This window comes from Nuphar pumila, chromosome 3 (assembly GCF_984573655.1).
Source record: "Nuphar pumila chromosome 3, dmNupPumi1.hap1.1, whole genome shotgun sequence".
Taxonomy (NCBI): Eukaryota; Viridiplantae; Streptophyta; class Magnoliopsida; order Nymphaeales; family Nymphaeaceae; genus Nuphar; species Nuphar pumila.
The window spans coordinates 28,391,705-28,414,318 of NC_143251.1; the positions used below are offsets into that span (position 1 = coordinate 28,391,705).

At 37.8% G+C, this 22,614-nt stretch overlaps 1 protein-coding gene across 2 annotated transcripts in view; it reads right to left on the minus strand.

The window, feature by feature from the left end:
- Nucleotides 1–825: 825 nt before the first annotated feature.
- Nucleotides 826–22,614, minus strand: part of LOC149842426 (uncharacterized) — a 37,960-nt gene continuing 16,171 nt past the window's right edge. Inside the window, exons 4-13 of one of the 2 annotated variants that reach the window (XM_090001436.1) lie at nucleotides 9,355–9,514; nucleotides 7,714–7,754; nucleotides 7,167–7,242; nucleotides 7,024–7,057; nucleotides 6,511–6,839; nucleotides 5,794–6,036; nucleotides 3,051–3,152; nucleotides 2,824–2,874; nucleotides 2,264–2,351; nucleotides 826–1,195 (exon numbers count right to left, since the gene is read on the minus strand). In XM_090001436.1, coding sequence (XP_089857562.1) covers nucleotides 1,026–1,195; nucleotides 2,264–2,351; nucleotides 2,824–2,874; nucleotides 3,051–3,152; nucleotides 5,794–6,036; nucleotides 6,511–6,839; nucleotides 7,024–7,057; nucleotides 7,167–7,242; nucleotides 7,714–7,754; nucleotides 9,355–9,514 — 1,294 coding nt within the window. In that variant the 3' untranslated portion in view covers nucleotides 826–1,025. Of the gene's footprint in view, nucleotides 1,196–2,263; nucleotides 2,352–2,823; nucleotides 2,875–3,050; nucleotides 3,153–5,793; nucleotides 6,037–6,510; nucleotides 6,846–7,023; nucleotides 7,058–7,166; nucleotides 7,243–7,713; nucleotides 7,755–9,354; nucleotides 9,515–22,614 lie in introns of both variants that reach the window. The other variant, XM_090001435.1, reaches the window with a different exon arrangement.

The following is a 22,614-nucleotide window of genomic DNA, read 5'->3' on the forward strand; positions in this document are numbered from 1 at the left end:
TACAGAACGATTCACTTGAGTATCGGTATAAGGCAATACAGATGAATCGGTGGCCAAACAATTCAGGGTTGATACCGATACTGACAACATTGCGTTAATCCCCTTCTTTTTCTCTCAATCCTTTTCACATGCATTCCAAGCTCTCTCTCTCTCATGGCCCCTCGGATGTCAAAGGATAGGATTTTTCTGAACCCAAATAGAATCCAATTAGTTAGATTTGGTTCCGGTTTCATAACTGAATCCAGTGGATATCCATTTCCAACAGCTATCCGAATCCAATTACAGTATTTATTCGGATCTGGTACTAGCCTTGCACCATTTGTATCCAAGTCCGATTAGCCAATATCTAATTAGTTGAATTTTCCATTGGCTATATTTGATCCAAATCCGAACCGTTTACATCCATACCTTCAATTTTAATTATTACACCATCAAAAATCGAATTTTCATTTTATATTTGGAATGATAAGAAAAGACTGCTAATTTTGATCAAGATTCAAGTCAAACAAAAACGATTAACACTCCGTTTGGGAGCTGGGAGTTGGAGGGTGTTACGGATTTCTGTCGAAAATTGAAAGCCATCGGTTATTCTAATTGACAGCTACAACCTTTAAGAAGTGGAAGTTGCCTATTCGAGTTTCGAGTGCAGAGATAAAGGAGAGGACGTCTCACCTCCTTTATCATTTCCATAAACTATCTCCCCCAACCATAGTAGTTTGGCCAAACTACAACTCAAATTCTCAACTAAAAAAAGCTAGACGAAATATCTAAAGTTAAAGCATTTTGATAGGACTAAAAAAAGTAAAACTAAAAAAATGTTTTATATCATACTCTTTACCTTTTTGCTACAAGCTTGGGCAACAAAAAACTCAAAGGCAGCTAACAACAGTACATCCTACTGCTAAAATTGAATGTATTGCTCAAATACAAATGTGTAATATTTTCCTCATAGGTAAAGCAACCCACTCTCAATTTTTTATTTCTTCATTTGAATGAGAACAAAATTGCAACTTTGTTGTTGGAAATCACATAGTGAATTTGCCTCCAAGAACGCCTGTGACGCTTGCGACAGGAAGGGGGCGGATGGCAGGAAAAGGTAGTGAGATTGGCAAATGGTTCGGGAATACAAGAGGTTGATGGATGCCAGGCGTAAATGGTGGAGCCACACACAACTGCATCGGTTGGGCTGCAGTTACTGAAAGAAAACATAATTTTAAAACAGAGAAAGCAAAAAGAATCATCAAGAAATAAGGAAAAATACAACAATTAAAATGTGGATGAAAGCACCCAAATATGCAAAACAAATGAACGCTTATATCCATAAAATTTCAGGGCATGTTAGAGAGATGAGCATTGAAGGAAATCAGAAGTTAGACAACTTTCAAGGAATTATTTGTAAGTTACTTGGGAAAGATAATTTGGGGAAGATGAAGAAAGGGGATCGCCGATTCCAAATCTTGGCTTCCCACATTTTGGATTCTTCCACAATGAAGAGATCATTGTTGAGTTATCGACAATCAAAATTTTTAGTTCATATGAGAAAGTTGTTACAAAATGGTGTACAGAGACCAACAGAATATAGCAAAGGCCTATCTTTGGTACCCTTAAGTGCATCATGATCTCCAGTAGAAAGATATTATTGCAGGTATTATTTAATCAATCAGACCCTATAGATATGTTTATCATGGTTTGTTTACTTTGGATCTAGTGGTTTTGATGTAAAAACATTTTTTTTCTTTGTAACACTTGGTGCATTGTGATAATTCATTTTATATATTTCTTTTAAAACCTGTCCACACAAGAACGCTTCTTTTATCTAATCCATGTTCCCATAAAAAGACCATGTCATATCTAATCCATGTCCCAGAAAAGACCATGTCACATATGTATGGTCAGAATTAGAGAACATTCATTGCAAAAATTAGTCGGCGGTCCTAATATGTCTGTTGAATTAACTCTAACTCAAAAACAACAAATTAATATTATTTTTCTCAATAAAGCATTAGCATACATGCAAGATGACCAATTGCCAGTATTTCAAGTAGAGAAATTTCATCAAAAACTTCTTAAAGATCACAAGAAGAGAACCAACAGTCATGTTATGATGACCGCCCTAGTAATTTCATATTAAAATCATGCATCAGTTACAGTTTAAAAAAGTTTGTGTAACAAAAAACATAAGGTTAACAAGCATATACATTGGCATTTTATGTGACCATGAGAAAAAAAGCTGTGACATAGATTGTAATAGTGCATGGCATACCATGATGCTTTGGTAGAAGAGGCTGATGAGTACTCAAGAGGGGACGCACCAACCCTTGTGGGAGAGATGAAACTCCATGAACTGAATCCTATAAGAATACATAGAATAGTCATTTTAAGATATAAACTTCAAAAGCACATAGCTTACAACCCCAACAGCTATTGTATCACTATTAGTCCCATAGTGAATCCTATCACCTCATATCAACACTGTACACATTAATATTGTTTATAAGAATTCCAGGATAGATGATACCAATGATTTTGATCATACTCCAAAAAACTGAAGCACCCAGGAAAAGAGACGTGAATCCTAACTCCAAAGCAATGGATATTCTTTGATTAAGAAGAACTATAAAAATTGATAACAATGCAAATGAATTTTTTCATCAACAGATTCCCTCATGTACAGATAAAACAAGGTCAGGACTCGTATTAGATTCTGAAATCAGAACCAAAAAGAAAAATTACTTCCATTTAGAAACACCATATGTATATCAAGAGCCAACAGGTTATCTGTAAAGAAAAGTGGCTCTACCACAACCAAACATGTAATCTTACTTGAAAAAAGGAAGGCACATAAACCACTTGTCCCAATCTGCTAACCATTACCTGCAGCACAATAGATGTGGAAATGATATACATGGTTAAAGGTACATTACACTATAAGCAACCACAGTTTGCTTTGCAAGAAGTGAAGAGTGAAGACCCAAAGGACAGGGATTTCACATTGGAACAAGAGACCAATACTCTTACTAAGAATAATATTTGCACTTTTGATGACATACCGTTTGATTACTTGGAAGCACATACATAGTGCCTGATTGAGGGGGCAGGTATTGATCAATATATCTAACTGGTTGTGACCTGCTACCAATGTGTCCAAAAGTCTAAATGCAAAAGAGTAGTTCAATCAGCTCATAAAGAACATTGCTTGGAATAAGACAAAATAAATAACGCCAACTAAAAACAGCAATTGCTGAAAACAGCCATTAGTGATCACAACCCAACCTAATAATGCATACTTAAAATTAAAAGATTAAACTAATTTGTAGGCTTTTTTCAGAATAAAGAGAAGTTCTAATGTAAAAAGAAAAAGCCAATTTGTAGGCTGAAAAACTCCAAGATCGGCGACGGCGAACCCTTAAGAGAGGAGGGAAGATATTTTTTTAATATAAATGAGATATTATGGTCAAAATGGGCCTTACTGGAAAAGCAAACTGCAGCAGCATGGTCAGAAACTTCAGAAAATATATGATAAAACATTCAATTTTGGAATAAAAAATGCCTGAGTTTTAGGTATAAATGAGTTGTATAATAAGTATGATATGGCACCATACAGTATGATGCAAGTTGATATAGCTCATACACCCCATTTCTGAACAAAGGGGTATATCCTACAACACTAACAAAAAGTTTATTCCAGCATATAGAACTGCCATGACCTTTTCAGTGTTGGTTCATAATAGTTACTCAGAAGATTGTATACATGTAAGTTTAATAAACAGTAATTCTCATTTTTCATCATGAAAAAAACCAGCGCAAAGGAATAATGATTGTCCAAACACTATGAAGTTCCCTCTTGATGGCAAAGATGCAGCTCTGCACAAGTCATAATACATGAGAAAATGGAGAAAGAAAAACAGGATACATTTCCATTAAAAAGTACTCGCTGAAACTGCAGAAAAAAGTTGCAATTATTGCAAAAATGAAAAGCTGCAACAAAAGAAAATGAGGCTTCTCTTAATGATCGATTTTGAGTTTGAATGTTCAGTGAACAAGAGGACATGAACAAAATGTTACCAAGTCAAACACTACATATTTGCCCAAAGAAGAAAAAACTTTGTTTAGAAAAAACTAAATCAAGCAACCAAGAAAGCTCCAGAAGGCAAGTGAATGCCCTCCTAGAAATATAACCATCACTCGAAAACAGGACTCAATCCCAATCCATGTCTTCGAGACATGCATAATCCTAATTCCTTAGGTCATGGATATAGCTATAACATTTCAGCAGTATCAATCTTAGCCTATGTCACATGGGTGCGGGTGCGGCGCAATTTCAAAAATTTTGGACACGGGGACTCGGCTATATATATATATATATATATATATATATATATATATATATATATATATATATATATATATATATATATATATATATATATATATATTAAAAAAAATAAAAATAAAAATAAAAATATATATATATATAAGACTCGGTCAAAGTTGTGCCCATTAGGGGACAGGTGATGAGTTGTGAAGGCATTCTGTACACTTTCTTCATACAGGAATAATTCACTTTTGGGCACTTTCTTCATACACGGTAATAATTCACTTTCTTCATACAGGAAAAAACCACAAAAACTTGAGTTGTGCCCATTCTGTACTTAAAACTTGAAAGTGTACAGGTTTTTTAGTTGTGATAGGTTTTTTTCCTTACAGCTGTAGCCCAGAAAATTTAAAAAAAAAAATCAAAAAAAAAATCCAAAAAATGGACCAAAATGACCCTGGGTGCGTTGACCACACCCAGGGTCGGGTTGACCGAGTCCGAGCCGCACCCGTGTCCGCACCCGTGTCGGTGCGTGTCGACGCGGGTGCGGCGACCTTGGAGCCGAGTCCGTGTGACATAGATCGTAGCATTTATCATTCTTGGAAAAACAATGTTTTGCACCTAAATTATAAGGTGCTTGTAAAGTTTACATATACCATCTTTTTATCCCTTTTGGGATTTAAATGCACATCAGAAGAATATACAGATACTTCCAACAGCCCCAAATTGATAATGTTAGCTTGCTGACATACATCATTTCATTCTATACTTTCTCAAAGTAGATGAAACCCAACCAAAAGAAAAGGACCAGTAAGTTCGACTCTCATTTAAATAAAGGTAATTGATGCAACTAAATGGACTTGCAATAGGACATGAATAAGATCCTAGAAAGCTTAAGGACCATAATAACCATTATGAGATGAAGTATAGTTCAGAACATAAACATCCAACATTTGACAAATAAGACTACAAAATGAGATTTAATGTTTAGTTGTGAGATATCTTTTATTGTATCATGTCAAATATAGTTTGCTAAGATCCTAGAAAGTTGAAGAACCATAATAACCATTGTGAGATGAATTATAGTTCAGAACATAAACATCCAACATTTGACAAATAAGACTACAAAATGAGATTGGACGTTTAGTTGTGAGATATCTTTGATTGTATCATGCCAAATATAGTTTGCTAAGCCTTCATATAGCAGTATCACCACATGGTGTGCAAAGCCTGAGAATTACTAATAAATTCTTGAAGAAATGCACTTGTAGAGCCCTATATGCTGCACTAAAACATGCAACAAAAAAGGATTTATCAATAACAGGTCTGATGTCAAAACATGAAAAGCAGAACCTGATTATGTAAACTATACTATACAATACAGATAAATGATATAACTGCTATGAAGAGAAGTTTGACGTAGTTATCCCACTTCTGAGGTAAATTTTATTGAAAGAGAAAAAAGAAAAAATGCTTACAGGTTGGGAAGTTTGAGGAAAACTTCCACTGTTTCCAGCAGCTAAGTTATTGTATTGGGCATACTTTACGGGAAAAGCAGCATGTGGCATAGGAGAGTTGAATTCTATCCCTGGCTGAGCATCCATAATAGGTAACATAGAGATGTTCCGAACCTGACCAGTACTTGAAACCGTTGGAACTGCTGCCTTAACATTCGTGGATGATGGTGAAAAGGTTTTGGCCCCAGGATTAAGCTTGAATTCCTGAAGGAAAAGGTTAGTAACTGTGTAAATTCACACACACACAAATACATCTTAAAGAAAAAACTATAAACGTGCTATTGTTGCTACAACATATAAAAGGCCTGAATAAGGAACATTCTACAACATAATCAAGGTCTGAACGGAGAAACCAGCCCAGGATCATAGACCTAGTCATGCTGGCTCTGCCTGCCATACTTACGGTCACTGTCCTGGCAGCATAAAACTCAGAGGGGTTACCCTTCGCCCCCCCTCAGAGGGGTTACCCTTCGCCCCCCCAGGGAGTCACCACGCTTCGGCTCGCAGGAGGTGATGCTCATGGGATTTGAACCTAGACCACCCGCCTAGCAGCCTAGGGCCCATCCCACTACACCAAACCCCTTGGGGTTGAATAAGAAACATGGTTGCCAAAGATATCTAATTCATGTTAATAGCGAATGCTACTAGTACTGTAAAAAAAATCAACCTTTAGAATACCTTAGAATTCTGATTGCAGAGTGAATTCTTTGAAACTACAGAACAAGTTGTTGATGGAGCTGAACTTGAATAGGAAGCTGAAGCAAAATCCACAGATGAAGGGGAAGAAGTAGAAAGATTTGAAGAGAGAACATCAGATGAAGCAATATTGGCATTGGTCAGTTGTTTAACATTTCCAATTTCTGGTAAGGCTGAGCCAGGGCTTCCATCTGTGATCCTTGGTGGCACCACGCAATGTACTTTTTCAGACTTTACACCAGCAGACTTCATATTGGGATGGGAAGCACCCATGTCTATATCAGGCATTGAATGAATCATCTGTACCATTTCTGCATCTTGGAATAGGAGAAAGATTAGTATTGAATATATCCATGAGAAGAACCAAACTATGAAAACAGAATCGGTCGCATAATACAATCAGTAACTATAAAACACAAGAAAGCAAGAAACATGGGGTTTCATATTAAAAGCACATGATAGACAGGTCTAATGTGCCAAAAAAGAATAACTTACTTGGTGAATCAGAAAGTTGCATTTCATGTACAAGCTGCAGAAAAAAATTGAAAAAACAATCATGAATAACTTAGCTAAGAGAATGCAACATAAACTTTTCTAGTGCTTGAACAAATCAATTATTTCTTCATCACTTTACATACAATTTCTTGAGAGTGCTTCCTGTCATCATTGTCAAATGCATTTTGTTTCCCTTGTGACCCATATTGTACATCTTGCCTGCAATGATGAGTAAATACATGAACCAGTTGAAAGATTGCAGGTGTGCAAAATTTAAATAAATAAATAAGCCTTAAATGACAATACAAGTAGGAAAGACTATCTTTAAAATAAACAGTATGTCAAACGGATTGTTTTAGAGGAAACGCAAAAACATCACAGCTGGACTTTGAAACTAAACAAGCTAGGTGGCTTAAGGGTCGGAAATGAAACAAACGAGAACCTGAATCATTGTACACGTAAGAACAATTTTCCAACCACCAACAATCCATCCATCAAACAAAAATTAGACCAAGTTCAACAAGGGCAAACATATTTGTTTTCAGGCCAACTTGGTCATAGTTTGACCTATTTTCATGAATTTTGAAGCCAAAATATCTATCTTCAAGCTCATTCAATCAGAGACTTCACCTAAATCTCAAATTGAATAGGATCATAAGATTGATACAGCTAAATCTTCGGGTTTCTTACCTCTCTTCATCCATCACTACAGAGCCTAATGTCTCTTCCATCTGGAAAAGTTTGACAGAGAAACATCATTCAAATATTAGACTCATAAATGACTTCAAAAAGAAATATCTCTGCAGATAACTACAATGAAGGAACCACAGGAAATTGTTGAACTATTAATTTTTCATAAACTGAAATATCAAAAAGAAGATTGCAAGATTCTAACTTACCAAAAAAGAAAGTTATTAAATCAAGACACTGGCTTCAATTCATAGGTTAGTATTCCCTTTTTTCAAATGTTGTTCCATCTTATCACTGAATTTATTGATGTTTGCATTATTTTCCTTAAAAAAGTTAAATTTCCTTCAAAAAGATATTGATGTTTGCAATATGTTGTTACTTGTTAGGTATAGTTTTAACATCAGTATAATACCTTGACAGTCTTAAGCAAATCATTTTTATAAATTATGAAATTCAAATGTGGCTTCCTGGCCAAGCTAGTTAACCTTTCTCTATATTGTTCATTTCTCGTCAGCAGATGTTTCATGGCATCAGCAACTGAGCCTAATCAATAGCTTGTGTTCCCTCTCTTTCCCATTGTATTGTATTCATCTCCTTAAACATGATACATCTTCTTCCTTAATATATTCTCTTCCTTTTCAAGATAAATCAGACACTATTTTCTTTTATTTCCTACCCATTTTCCTTCATTGAATCACTTTCAACTACTGCCGGTTTCCCCTGCTCTCCCTCAGTCTATACTAGGTTGCTAGGGTTTCTTCCATGTCTAATTATGGGATGGGATGAACTCAGACCCCTTCCTCCATGACTCGGACATATTGGTTATTGTGAACAAGGTTGAGTGCATTTGCAAGTCAGTTCTCTACAAGGCAGATGTCATCTTCGAGAATATCACCGCCATTGATGACATCTTCTGGAACTCAAATCATCAGCATCAATCTCACCACACACTTCTCTTTGCCTGATTTCATGCAGATATATGGCTTTTGTTGTTTGTGTTGTGGTTTTAAGGTTTCTCTTCTGTGTCGCGGGTGTGGCAGTGTGTTTGGGAAAGGATTCCTTGAGATCTGTTTGGCAATTTTGACAGTCTTTTAAGTGAGATGTGAGAAAAATTAGGGCTTTATGTCACCTTGAGTTGTCGATTGCCAGGACACTAATATGTTTCTGTATAAATTGTCATTAGTTTATGGTTTATGCCTTTATGGTTTTATAGGGTTTATCAATCAACAATTTGTGTGAGAAAATAAATTTGATGGTATCTCGAGTAACTTTCTGCTTTAATTTAGACAAATTTAATGAAATTTATGGTATTTTTTTTTGCTAATTTACTTCTTTGAACATTTTGTGTAGGGTTTTTACAGGTTGGTTGAGGATAATGCGAGTTTTTTTTTGTTAGGTTTCATTTTGTGCATAATTAGTGGTGTTTTATGCCCTATTCGGGAGAAAAAGTTTCGAAGAATTTATCATGGCACTTGTGATAAAATCCAAGGCAAAAGAACATAAGCCAGTGTATTGCTTGTAATTGACAATGCAGATCTAACAGAAACATTTCAGAATACAAGAAACAAAACAATGTAAAAAACATGTTCAATTAAAATAAGAGTTCAAAGGGCAGAGAGATCTTTGGGTATAGATCCTTACCAAGGATGGGCCACCAGTAACCATGTGATTTGCTTCTTTTGTGCTATCTGGAGGCTTTGCACATACATTCATAAATTCAAATGTATTTGCAATGGCTTTCTCAGTTGATGATCCTTTAACATTATTAGCTTCCATACCTCCTTCAGATTTGACTGATGACCTACATGCATATTTAATATTCAAAATTAACACATAACATGCATTCATTCTGTTACAGGATCCATCAGAATCTTGGCAGACATTTATCGCCTACCACAAAATGACCAAAGGCTAATAGCACAAAAATGCTAAAATGTGCTAAAAGATTATAAAAATGAAGTGATTCATACGGTTCATAGCAAAGTTGTCTGTATTGTACCGTATCGTACGATATGTATCATTACTATGAAGAAAATTGATATGACATGCACTCGTATCGCGATACAAATGTATATTATATATGTATCATATGTATCGTACGATATGGGGTGTATAGTACGATACAGGGTAGGCGCACTTAAAAAAGGGTTGAATCGTAATTTTTCAGTTTTGGGTTTTAAAGACCTCTTGAGGGCCGACTCTCTTATTTGTATAGAAGTTAGTAGAGAGGTATCCACACACCCTAGGACTCGTAAGAGCTGTTAGAGCTTCAATATGCAAGAGGAAGAAGAAGTGAGAAGAAACGAAGAGAGATGAAGAGAGAACTACGTTAGAAAAATAGGTTACAACATATTAAAAGAAGGTCGACCCCTATCGAGCTCACTACAGGACAAAAAGAGAAAAGGTATGGGTGAATGCTAATTTTTCAGTTTTAGGTTTTAAAGACCTCTTGAGGGCAGACTCTCTTATTTGTATAGAAGTTATTAGAGAGGTATCCACACACCCTGTCCTGCAACAACCACCTCAACCAAACAAATTTTGCAGTAACTTGATCCATTGCACGGTATTCTTTCTCAGTGGTGGATAAAGCAATCCTTTGTTACTTTTTGGTCCTCCATGGTATTAATGATTCTCCTAGAAATACATAGAACCCCGAGGTAGAATACCTATCCTGAGAAGCTCCCCCAAAATCTACATCACAGTATGCATTCAACTTCAATGATGTATGCATTCAACTTCAATGATGATGTAGTAGAAAAGAACAATCCATAATGCAGGATACCCTTAATATATCTGATAATCCTCGTAACTGCTGCCAAATGAGATGATCTAGGGGCACTCATGAACTGACTTACCACATGAACTGCAAACGTAATATTTGGCCATGAAATGGTTAAGCAAATCAAGCTCCCAACTAGATACCTATAAATTGTAGGGTCACTGAGTAGTTTGCCATCCGTATACTTTAATTTGCAGTTAGATTCCATAGGGGTATTTACTTGCTTTTTATCATTTACAAGTCTTGCCTTCTCAATCAATTTTGTTGCATATTTGTGTTGGATCAATAAAAATCCTCGTCTGGAGTATGCAATCTCAAGACACAGAAAATATTTCAATTTTCCTAAATCTTTTATTTCAACATTTTAGGCTAATTGTATCTTTACTCTAGCAATCATAGCCTTAACATCACTGACAATAATCATATTAATCATATCTACATAAAGCAAAAGAAGACATTGGCCCTTATTAAAAGATGTCACAAACAAAGCTTGCTCATGGTAACTTTGTATGAATCAACCTCACCATTGCAACACCGAATTTTTCAAACCAAGCCCTTGGGGCATGTTTCAACCCATACAATGCTCTCTTAGGTCTACACACCCTGCCTTGCCTATTAATAATTCCTTGTGGTAATTCCATATACACTTCTTCTTAAGTCCCCATTCAGAAAAACATTATTGACATTCATTTACCACAACTCCTATCCTCTTGTCGTAGCCACTGCTAGCAGGGTTCTGATAGTAGTCATGTGGGTCACTGGTGCAAAAGTTTCAGCAAAGTTTATCCCATATTGCTTACTATATCCCTTTGCTACAAGACGAGCCTTGTATCTCTCAACAAACCCATCTGCCTTAATTTTGATTTTATACACCCAACTACATTCTTCCCTTCTGGCAGTTCAACTAACTCCCATGCTTTCATTCTCTCCAAGCCTCCAACTCCTCTATCATTGCCTTTTGCCACTCGGGATCTGACACAGTCTTAGCATAGGATTTTGGTTCACTATAAGATTGAATCATAGCTAGAAATGCTTGATGAGTATAAGAAAGGAATCATATGAAACAAATCTAGAGGGAGGAATAGAAGATCTAGAACTCTTACGCACCTGAGGAATAAGAGGAGACAAAGGTGTTGACTCATGAGGATTGGCTTGGAGGATATCGAGACTTAGCTCGGGCAAGGGCTCTTCCCCTAAATCATGTTGCTCAAGAAAGGTCTATACAAGATCCTCTGATGATCTTTTGTTGTATGTGACTCATTCCTTGTCACTGCTTCTATCTAAAGTCTCTATCAAAGGCACCAAGATTCATTTTGACTGTAGAATGGCACGTTCCCAAAATTCTACATGTCTTGATGTCTACACTTTCTTGTTTCTAGGATCAAAGCATTTATATCCTTTTTATCCTTCAAGATACCCTATAAAACAACATTTTCCAGCCTTAGGAGACAACTTATCTCTGAATTGTTGTGGAATTAGTACAAAGCATGTACTTCCAAATACTCAGCATGTCATAATATGGTTTCTTACCAAACAGTCTCTTATGAGGAGAGATCTTCCCAATTACCTTAAAAGGCATTCGAATGATCAAATGTACAGCAATTCTCACTGCTTCTGCCCGAAACTCCTTAGGCATTCTACTATTAAAGATCAATGCTCTGGTAGTCTCTATTATATGTTTGTTCTTCCTCTCTACCACCCCATTCTATTCTGGAATGTAAGGACAGGACCTCAGATGCACAATCCCTTTCTCAAGTATAAATTCATGTGCTTCATTTCATATTCTACCAGTCAAAACGTAGGATTTTTATTTTTGCTACAAATTGAGTCTCAACATACACACGGAATCTTTTTAAAATATTAGCCAACTCACTTCGATTTTTCATAAAATGAACCCATGTATATCTAGTAAAATCATCTATAAAAGTTACAAAATACATGGATCCTATTTAAACACAACAAGAGAAGGACCCCATACATCTGAGTGAACTATTTCAAAAGGACTCACAAACTCAATTTTCTTAAGACTGAATGAGAGAGCATGACTCTTAAACAACCTACAACTCTCACAACACTTACATCATTAGAGACTTCATGCTTACAAGAAGATCCAAGCAAACCAAAAGATAACAAAAACTAAAGTCTAAAACTTGACACATGATCCAACCGTTGGTGCCACAACACTGAAGAATCCAAAATTGCAGCACCAACTCTATTCCCATAATCTTCCCTTTGACTTTGATCCAACTGATCCAGAAAGTAGAGATGCCCTCGCTTATGCCCAGTCCCAATCTTCCTCCTTGAGGACTGATCATACACATAACAACCATCAGGAGTAAAGGTTACATCATAGTTATATTGGGTAATCTTACCAACAGAAAGCAAATTCATAGCAAGAGAAGGAACATGAAACACTTCGAGAATATTAAGTTCATCACAAGAATTAGACTCAAGAGTAATAGAACCAACTTTGGAAACAGTCATCAAGGAATCATCTGCAGTGCGAAATGCACCACTGCATGGTCTACAATTGATTAATATAGACTCTTTTGCAATCATATGACACGACGCTCATCAGTCTATCAACCATTTCGAAGTCAAGTTAGGAATACCTGCATACGTACAACCAGTAGGGCCAGAAGAACTCGAAGAAGAAGTTAGAGAAAGAAGTTGTTAGACTTGCTGAGCTAACTGATCAATCTAGAAGTGACAAAGGCATGTGCATTAGGAGTGACAGTGGAGATGGAAGCCGCAGTAGAGACATAATTTTCTTCTTTCACCACATTCTTTTCTCTCCCTGCAACTCCAGACACTATAGCACTTCAATCTTCATTCCTTTCCTCTTCAATACAGGGCATGACTTTTTCATATGCCTCATTTCCTTATAGTAATGACAACGCACATTACTCATATCATACTTCAGAAATCTCATTGTTGCCCTACCAAAACTGCTAGACTGTCTCGCTGCTATCATAACAGAATCACCAGAGGAGTAGGGTTGAAGAGACTTCATCTTAGTCTCCTCAACAATCATCTCAGAAGGAGCCTGGGTGACCTGAGGAAGGAATGTTCTGAGTAACAACATTTCTGACATTATCAAAGTCAGAGTGCAACCCCATAAGAAATTCAATTACTCTTGTTATCTTCTTGGTTTGCGTTTCTGCCTCTATACAGGTCTTGCAATCCTTGCACTTATCATATATTTTGTTGTTGTTAATCAGAGCCAACGAGTCCCATAGCAGTTGCATTTCAGAGTGATACTCATCAACTGACTTACCTCCTTATCTTAATGCCCTTAATTCCTGCATTAAATAATACTGCCTTGCCCAGTTCTCTTGTATGTATACTTGCTTGAGATAGCCCCATGCATCCTTAGCTTTAACAAACTTAGAGATGTTCATAGCAATTCTTGATTCTACAGAACTAAGAATTCATGCCTTGATCTTCGCATTATTCATCTTCCACTCTTTGACGGTATTCTCATAGTTCACATCATCCGATCAAGAAAGCCTACTAGACCTTTGCCATCAAATGATGGCTACCATAAAATCAGACCAAAAGGAGTAGTTGGTTCCATTCAACTTAATTGACATCAACTGGATAATATCACTTTTCTCCATTTCAACTCAATCCTCAAGAAACAATATTTAATGTCCCTGCACACAAAAGGAACAAACAAATGCCACGGCACCAACAAGGTGATATGTTATGCTCAGCAATAAGCAGCAACACCCTTACAATATACTATAGTAAGGGCCCCAAATCACCAGGAATGCAAGCTAATTTAGCCAAACTCACAACCAACACAGCTGATATTTCTTATACTCAGGAATAAGCAGCAACACCCTTAAAATAATATATAGTAACAGCCCCAAATTACCAGGATTGCAAGCTATATTAGCCAAACTCACAACCAACACAATTGATATTTCTTGCATTCAGGTGAGAATAATGATATATGATCACTATCACAGATCTGCAGTCAAAATCGATGAACAGAACTGAAAACGATGGAACTAGTGCATGAAAAACTACTTACTGCCAAGGAGAAACTTCCAAAAAAGATCAACAAACCTCATCCAATATGAAAAATACTAGCATCAAACCACTTCTAAGAGACTTCCAGACTTCCAACACAAAAGCAATACAGCAGAGCCCAAACACAGGATTTCAAACCCACCGATGTGACTGATATGCTCAGAAATCCAAAACAGTCACCAAGAAACCAAAACTCAGAAAAAATACTTGTAAAATCTTTCAAAAATCCAAATCAAGGCCGATGATGGTGATTCTTGATTCTATGAACGTCTAAAAGCAAGAACTACCAACCCAAAACTTCAAATGCACAAAAACAGCAAGATCGTATGAATGATGATGACATCAGCAACCCTCTGCACAAGCTTCAGTGCGAACTAGAATGGAGTCTCCTTTATACGTCTTCTCTAATCTCCTTTTTTGTGGCTCTAATACCATGTTAGAGCTTCAATATGCAAGAGGAAGAAGAAGAGAAGAAATGAAGAGAGAACTATTGTAGCACCCGACAATTTTTTAGAGATTTTTGTTCGAATATAAATATCTAAGGTAATGAATATTTTTGGCAACCTATTTTATGATTTTAGATTGCACGGTTGAGACCACATCGAAATTCCGAAAATAACGTAAGTGATTTCAGCGAAATTGGAGCTCGTATGCTCCCAAAACATGCCTGACAACCTCAAGGGTAAAATCATAATTTTGAAGGTCGGTTTTATGAGTTTTGAACATTTGGTTGCGTTCATATCAAAAATCCAAGAAGAACGGTTTTGATTTCATCAACATCGGAGTTAAAATGCTTTCGGAACATACTCGGCAAGTTATAAGGGCAAAATGATAAATTTTTGTATGTTTAGGGGTTCATAGCAACCCCAGGGTCATGATCATCCATGCTCTGGTTGACCTAGTTCAGTTAATCATTTTGTCAAAATCCTACTTTTATAAAACATCTTTTATAAATTAAAGGTTAGTGTGCGGGGGAAACAGAGGAAAAGGGCACGATTATCTTCGTTGAACCTGGCACATTCTGCGAAAAACATTGCTAAATGGGCCTTGGGATCGCCTGTTCCGTCGAACTTAATGAATTTCCGGGGGAGATTCTCCAGATTGTCATCCCCTTCCAATCCGAGATAGAAGTCCTGCCTGGTATATGATCTTTTTCCTTTGTCTCGGATTTGCAGATCCTTGACTATCTTGGTTAATGCTTGGATCGGATCCTCCGCAAGTGCCCCGTACTTGGGTTTCACTGATACAGGCTCCTCAACTGCCCTTTTAGACTGTCGCAGATGCTTGGGGACATACATTATTTGCTCTTCTTCTTCAGAGTCTTCTTATGCCGATTCTGAGTTCTCAGAGGTATTGTCACGCTGTATTTTCTGCTTACTGATCTTGACAGGCTTTTTCATAGGCTTATTCTTAATTTTGCTTTTAAAAACTGCTTTCTTCAGACCAGCCTTAGCCTGCTCAGCCATCATTTTGGTCATCAACTTCTGGAAAACCTTATACATGGCTGGATCAACATCACTTTCTTTCCCTGAGTCGTGTCCCCTGGACGATCTGGGAGAATTCATTTCTTCTTTCTCGCTGTCACTGGGTTGCTGAACTGTAAGATCCACGGCTTTCATTTTGATGTATATTGTGTAATTATGTGGAAATCGATGAATTTTTATGTTTTGGCAATTTCTGAAGATTTGCTTATTTTGAGAATCTGGTAAAATCGCGTAGTTTTATGTAAAAAGAGCGATTTCGGAAAATCTAGAGCGAATCAACCTCCGAAACTTTTAGGGTAAGTTTGGAATAGGGCGCCAGCCCATGGCTCCCTTTTGAAAATGGCGCCCCTCATGATGGAGCCTAGGCTTCATCATGAGGGTGTTGGAAAGACAAATGGCCAATGAAGGCCTAAGCTTTAAAGCCATGCAAGAAATTTTCGAAATTACCATCCAGTTGGTCAAGCATTGACCAGCTGGTCAACCATGGCCATGGACGTCCACTATAGGGGTCGTCCATGTGTCTTGGATCCACTAGGTGCTCCGGATCAAAACCAAAACCCGCCAATGTATGTATGTCATAAAGAAACACTTATTTAATGCATTAAAATAATAATTTAATTCCAACAATTTATTTTATTCTCTTTATAACCTTAATTGATGTAGAATGGTTGATGCCTCTTGAGGAGCAACCCGATCCACCTGGGTGCAAATCGACCCCCACTCGAGTTCGGCTTGCCCTAGTCCGAACTCAGTTCGGACTTGCTCCAGTCCAGCCAAGCCAAGCCCTGCTCATTTGAACATGATCACCCACTGCGCTGCACTCATATTCCTCTCTTCCACGCTGCAACATCGAACTCTTCAAACACGGTTCGCTCTCACACAGTGAAAGTTCAACCTGGAGGAAAAATTTCCCCAGGATTTTTGAGAATTTTTCCATCTCTTATCAAAACACTATACGAGGTAAGTTCTATCCAAATGTGTGTAGATTACGAATATTTAAATATATTCTGGAAGCATACATGTTTGCTTATGATATTTAAATAAGTACATTAGTATAATTAAGGATATGTATGAAGGAGTAGTAACCAATGTCCGCACTTGTGGAGGGGTGACAACCAATTTTCCTATAACGGTTGGGTTACATCAAGGATCTGCTTTAAGCCCTTTCCTATTTGCTATAGTGATGGATGAGCTTACGAGATCAATTCAAGAAAATGTGTTGTGGTGTATGTTGTTTGTTGATGATATTGTTTTGATTGATGAGTCTAGAGTTGAGGTTAATGCTAAGTTAGAATTATGGAGACAGACATTAGAAGCAAGAGGTTTTAAGTTGAGTAAGAGTAAGACAGAATATATGGAATGTTGGTTTATTAAGCAACGAAGTAGTGATGGGAGTGTAGTGAAGCTTGGTGAGCAAGAAATATCGGTGGATGATTGTTTCAAATATTTGGGATCTATCATTCAAAAGTACGGAGAAATTGATGGAGATATAAATCATAGGATAAAGGTTGGGTGGATGAAATGGAAAAGTGCAACTGGAGTGTTGTGCGATCGTAGAATGCCATTGCGGTTGAAGGAAAAGTTTTATAGAACGACTATTAGGCCCGCTTTAATATATGGTACAGAATGTTGGGCTGCCAAAAGACATCATATTCAAAAAATGAGTGTAGCTAAGATGCGTATGCTTAGATGGATGTGTGAAAATACAATAAAAGATAAGATTCAGAACGAGGAGATACGTAAGAAGGTAGGCGTTGCACCCATTGAAAATAAGATGAGAGAGAATCGTTTACGGTGGTTTGGACATATTCGGCGAAGGCCTAACGATGCTCCAGTTAGAAGGATGGAGAAATGGAAAATATATTAGTTAAAAGAGGTCGGGGTAGGCCTAGGAAGACTTGGATGGAGATGATAGGAAAGGATATGAATGCTTTGAACATCACCGAGGACATGGCATTGGATAGAAATGATTGGAGGAGAAGGATTCATGTGGAAGACCTAGAATGATTTTCTTTGTTGGTTCATATTGCCGACCCCAATTATTTTGGGATGAAGGCGTAGTTGTTGTTGTTGTTGTTGTTGTATACATGTTTGCTTATATTCAAATTGTTAAGCATGACATATTGTTTTTTCTCATGAATATAACATATATACATACATTGGATTTCGAATAAAATAATTTTGATATGGGTTACTTCGAATAAAACAAATATACTTCACATAATAAGTTTTGGTATGTATCCTACATGGAATAAAATAATCATACTTCAAATAAAATAATAGTTTTTTTGTACATACCATACTTTGAGGAAAAGGATTATATCTCAAATAAAATAATACAAGCATATGCATTGTGTTTCGAATAAAAGAGTAATTCTTAGTACGCATCATCCTCTGAATAAAATATTATGCATATATTTTGAATAAAATAATATTGTTTGTGATGCAGTCTTCAAAGGGCTGCGATAAGAGCAGTGAAGACTCGGCTTGTCGATGCGCACTCCAGTTCCCGCGTAACCTTGATGAAGGCTGGGCAGGCACGACTGTGTATAGTCGGATGCTGAACAGGCTTAAAAGCAATAAATCTCACCCAAATGGTGAGTTGAAACTGTTTTTATTAAATACCCAATGTCACTGGCAGAATGTTGATAAACAAGTTGAATAAAAAATGTAAACAACGAACTGTAATGGAAAAAGAACGAATGACAGGGAAAAGGAAAACAAGGCTGCTGAGAAAAGAAAAAATAAACTGTAGTGATTCTCAAAAGACCCCTCACGCAGCCCTAAGTCGTGCTTTTTAAAGATGGTCACTGGATCTGGGTCCGGACCCGAGAAGGCTTCAATTCGGGACTGGATCGGTGTTGAGCCGGGTCTTCCCTTTTCTGGAGTAGGTGCTGAGCCGGGTCTTCCTGCATCGAGTCAACTCACCTGGGGTCGGACCCTGCTGCTGGGTCCGATCGTCCATTCCAACTGGTGGGTCGGGTTCCCTGGCCGTGCCAGGGTCACATGGTACTGGTACTGGTACTGGTACCGCCTGCCCTGCATCATTCTCCCCTGGTTGGGAAGAAGTCGGCTCCGATGACTTGTTGTCTCCATAGTAAGCATATAGATCAGACACATTGAAAATCGGGGAAATGTTTCAATCGGGAGGCAGTTCTATTAGGTAGGCATTCGAACCTAAACGTTGTAGGACCTGGAAGGGACCATATTTCTTAGGACTCGGTTTATTATAAGTGCCCACGGGAAAACGCTCAGGACGCAGGTAGACCCAAACAAGCTGACCGACTTGAAACTGAATGTCGCGACGACCTTGGTCAACGAAGGCTTTGTACGCTTCGTAACTCTCAATGAGTTTGGTCCGGACTTGCCTATGTATATCACGCATGTATTCAACGGCATCAAAAGCGTCTGGGGCGGGGTCAGGGAGACTGGACACTTGAGCTAGATCGACGACATGAGTGGGCGACCGACCATAAACCACTTGAAAAGGAGACTTGCCTGTGGACCTATTGATGGAACTATTATACGCAAACTCGGCTTGAGGCAAGACTATATCCCAGGTTTTAACATTTTCCCCTACTAGGCTCCTTAACAAGTTTCCTAAGGTGCAGTTCACAACTTCGGTTTGGCCATCGGTTGGGGGGTGGTACGCACTACTGAACTGAAGCTTGGTCTTCAATAAAGCCCATAATAATTTCCAAAAGTGGCTCATAAAGCGCGTGTCACGATCAGAAGTGATTGTGTGGGGTAGACCATGGAAGAGAGTGACGTCCTTGAAATAATAGGACGCTACTAAAGAGGCATCGGTGGTTCGCTTACACGGGACAAAAATAGCCATTTTGGAGAACCGATCAACAACGACTAAAATTGAATCAAAACGACGTGGTGTTCTGGGGAGGCCCACGATAAAATCCATGGATACGTGCTCCCACGGCCGTTCAGGAATGGGTAACGGAGTATACAGACCATTGTTCTAACAATGACCCTTGGACACTTGACACCCTTAGATGAACTTGACAACATCTTTGCGCATTTTAGGCCAAAAGTATCGTTCATCTAACAGAGCGAACGTCTTATCATGCCCGAAATGCCCTGCTAACCCTCCTTCATATAATTCAGAAATCAACTGAAGCTTAAGGGAGAAATCAGGCACATATAATTTGTTCTCACGGAAGAGGTAACCATTATGAATACTAAAACGGGGGTCGAGGGTGCGATCTGAAGAGATGCACCCCTCCCAGACTTGTTGAAAATCTGGGTCCGTGGGATATAATTCTTTGCACTGTTCGAACCCAACGACCTGCACTGACATAGTCATCAGGAGGTTGTTCTTCCTGCTAAGAGCGTCAGCCACCTTGTTGAGGGTATCAGATTGATGGCGAATTGAAAAGGTGTACTCTTGCAAGAAGTTGACCCACTTAGCATGACGAGCACTCAACTTCTTTTGACTATTCAGATACTTCAATGCCTCATGGTCCGTATACAAGACAAATTCCTTACAAATAAGATAATGTCTCCAATAACGAAGGGCTTGTACAACGGCATAAAACTCAACATCATACATGGAATACTGACACCTGGCATGCGTCAGCTTCTCACTAAAGAAGGCAAAAGGTCTGCGATTCTGACTCAAGACTGCGCCAATTCCCACCTTGGAGGCTGTAATGAGATATTGCGGAAATATAAAGAGTGCATACAAGCACTTACAACAATGAATAAAAGAGACAATATCACAAGTCCACAAAGGGACAATACAAGCACAAGCCTTTAAGAAGGCAACAATATAAAAAGCCTCTTATTGAGAAGAGAGAAAGCTCTCAAGAATGGAAAAATATACAAGGGGATCACCCCTATTTATACAAAAGGGAGAGGAGAGAAGGAGAGGCAAAATGCCTCAAAAGGAGAGCCCAAAAGGGGGCTCCCATGGAGTCGTTGGGAGCCCCCAACGGTCACATTTGTGACCGTTGGGGGCTCCAACGACTCTATGGTTGGAGCCCCTTTTGTTATTTAAAAAATACAAAAAAAATAAAAGTAAAAAATAAGAAAAAGAAAATACATTTTAACAAAACTGAAAATAATTGTTTTCTAAAACAACTATGTGAAATTACAAAAATACCCCTATCGGGTATTGATGTAATATACAATATATATATATATATATATATATATATATATATATATATATATATATATATATATATCCCATCAAACTTTACGGGGAAATGACGGAAAGTTTGCCAAGAAGAAACATGAAGCGAGGAGCCGGAAGAGCTTTAGTGAAGAAGTCCGCCAACTGATATTCTGAAGTGACATATGGAAGAGCAATAGTTCCTCGCAAGAATTCGTCACGAACATAGTGGCAATCCATTTCGATATGTTTTGTACGCTCATGAAAAGTATGATTGCTCGCAATATAGATGGCACTCTTGTTGTCGCAACATAGCTTTAAGGCTTCGATAATATCAACTCTCATGTCTTTAAGCAAACTGCGAAGCCATACAAGTTTCATTGTCGTGGTTGCCATAGCCCGGTACTCAGCTTCAGTGGATGATAGTGAAACTTTCTGATGCTTCTTGCATCGCCAGGCAATCAAAGAGTCTCCTAAAAAAACACAAAAACCAGTAGTTGAGACTCGATCATTGGGATTACCTCCCCAATCTGCATCAGTATAAGAATGAAGATTCAAGAAAGAAGAGGAGGATAGAAATAGCCCTTTATTGATGGTATTCCGAATGTAGCGGATGATTCGGAGAACGACACTCATACGCACAGTTGTAGGAGCATGCTGAAATTGGCTAACAGAGTAAACTGGTCTGGTGATGGTTAAATAGGTAAGAGACCCAATGAGTTGTCTGTAAGGTGTGGGATCTTCCAGAAGAACCCCATCCTCCAACCGCAATTTGGCATTAATAACCTCGGGAGTCTCTACTTTCTTATCATCAGAAATCCCAGACTTAGAACATATATCTGCAGCAAGCTTCATTTGTGACAAAATATATCCTCTAGGAGAATATGCAACCTCAATTCCAAGAAAATATCTGAGAAAACCTAAATCAGACATATCAAAATTATCTTTTAACATATTTTTAACATTAATAATACTACTTTGATCATTCCCAGTGATAATCATATCATCAACATAAAGCAACAAAATTACGATACTAAAACTTGCATTTTTAACAAAAAGAGAAGTGTCAGTATAACAAGAATGAAATCCTAACTTTATCATGATATCACTAAAGCGATCATACCAAGCCTTAGGGGCTTGTTTAAGACCATATAATGCCTTCAAAAGCCGAAGTGTTTGACCTTGCTTAATATTTATTCCGGGTGGCGGATCCATATACACTTCTTCACTTAAACTTCCATTTAAAAAAGCATTTTTTACGTCAAGTTGATAAATAGGCCATTTTTTGGTTGATGCGACAGCTATTAAGGTCCTGACACTGGTCATTCGAGCTACGGGTGCGAATGTTTCTTCGTAATCAATGTCATATTCTTGGGAGTATCCCTTAGCAACTAATCTAGCTTTATATCGTTCTAAAGAGCCATCGCTTTTTGTTTTAACTTTGAAGACCCAGCGACAACCAATAGGTTTTT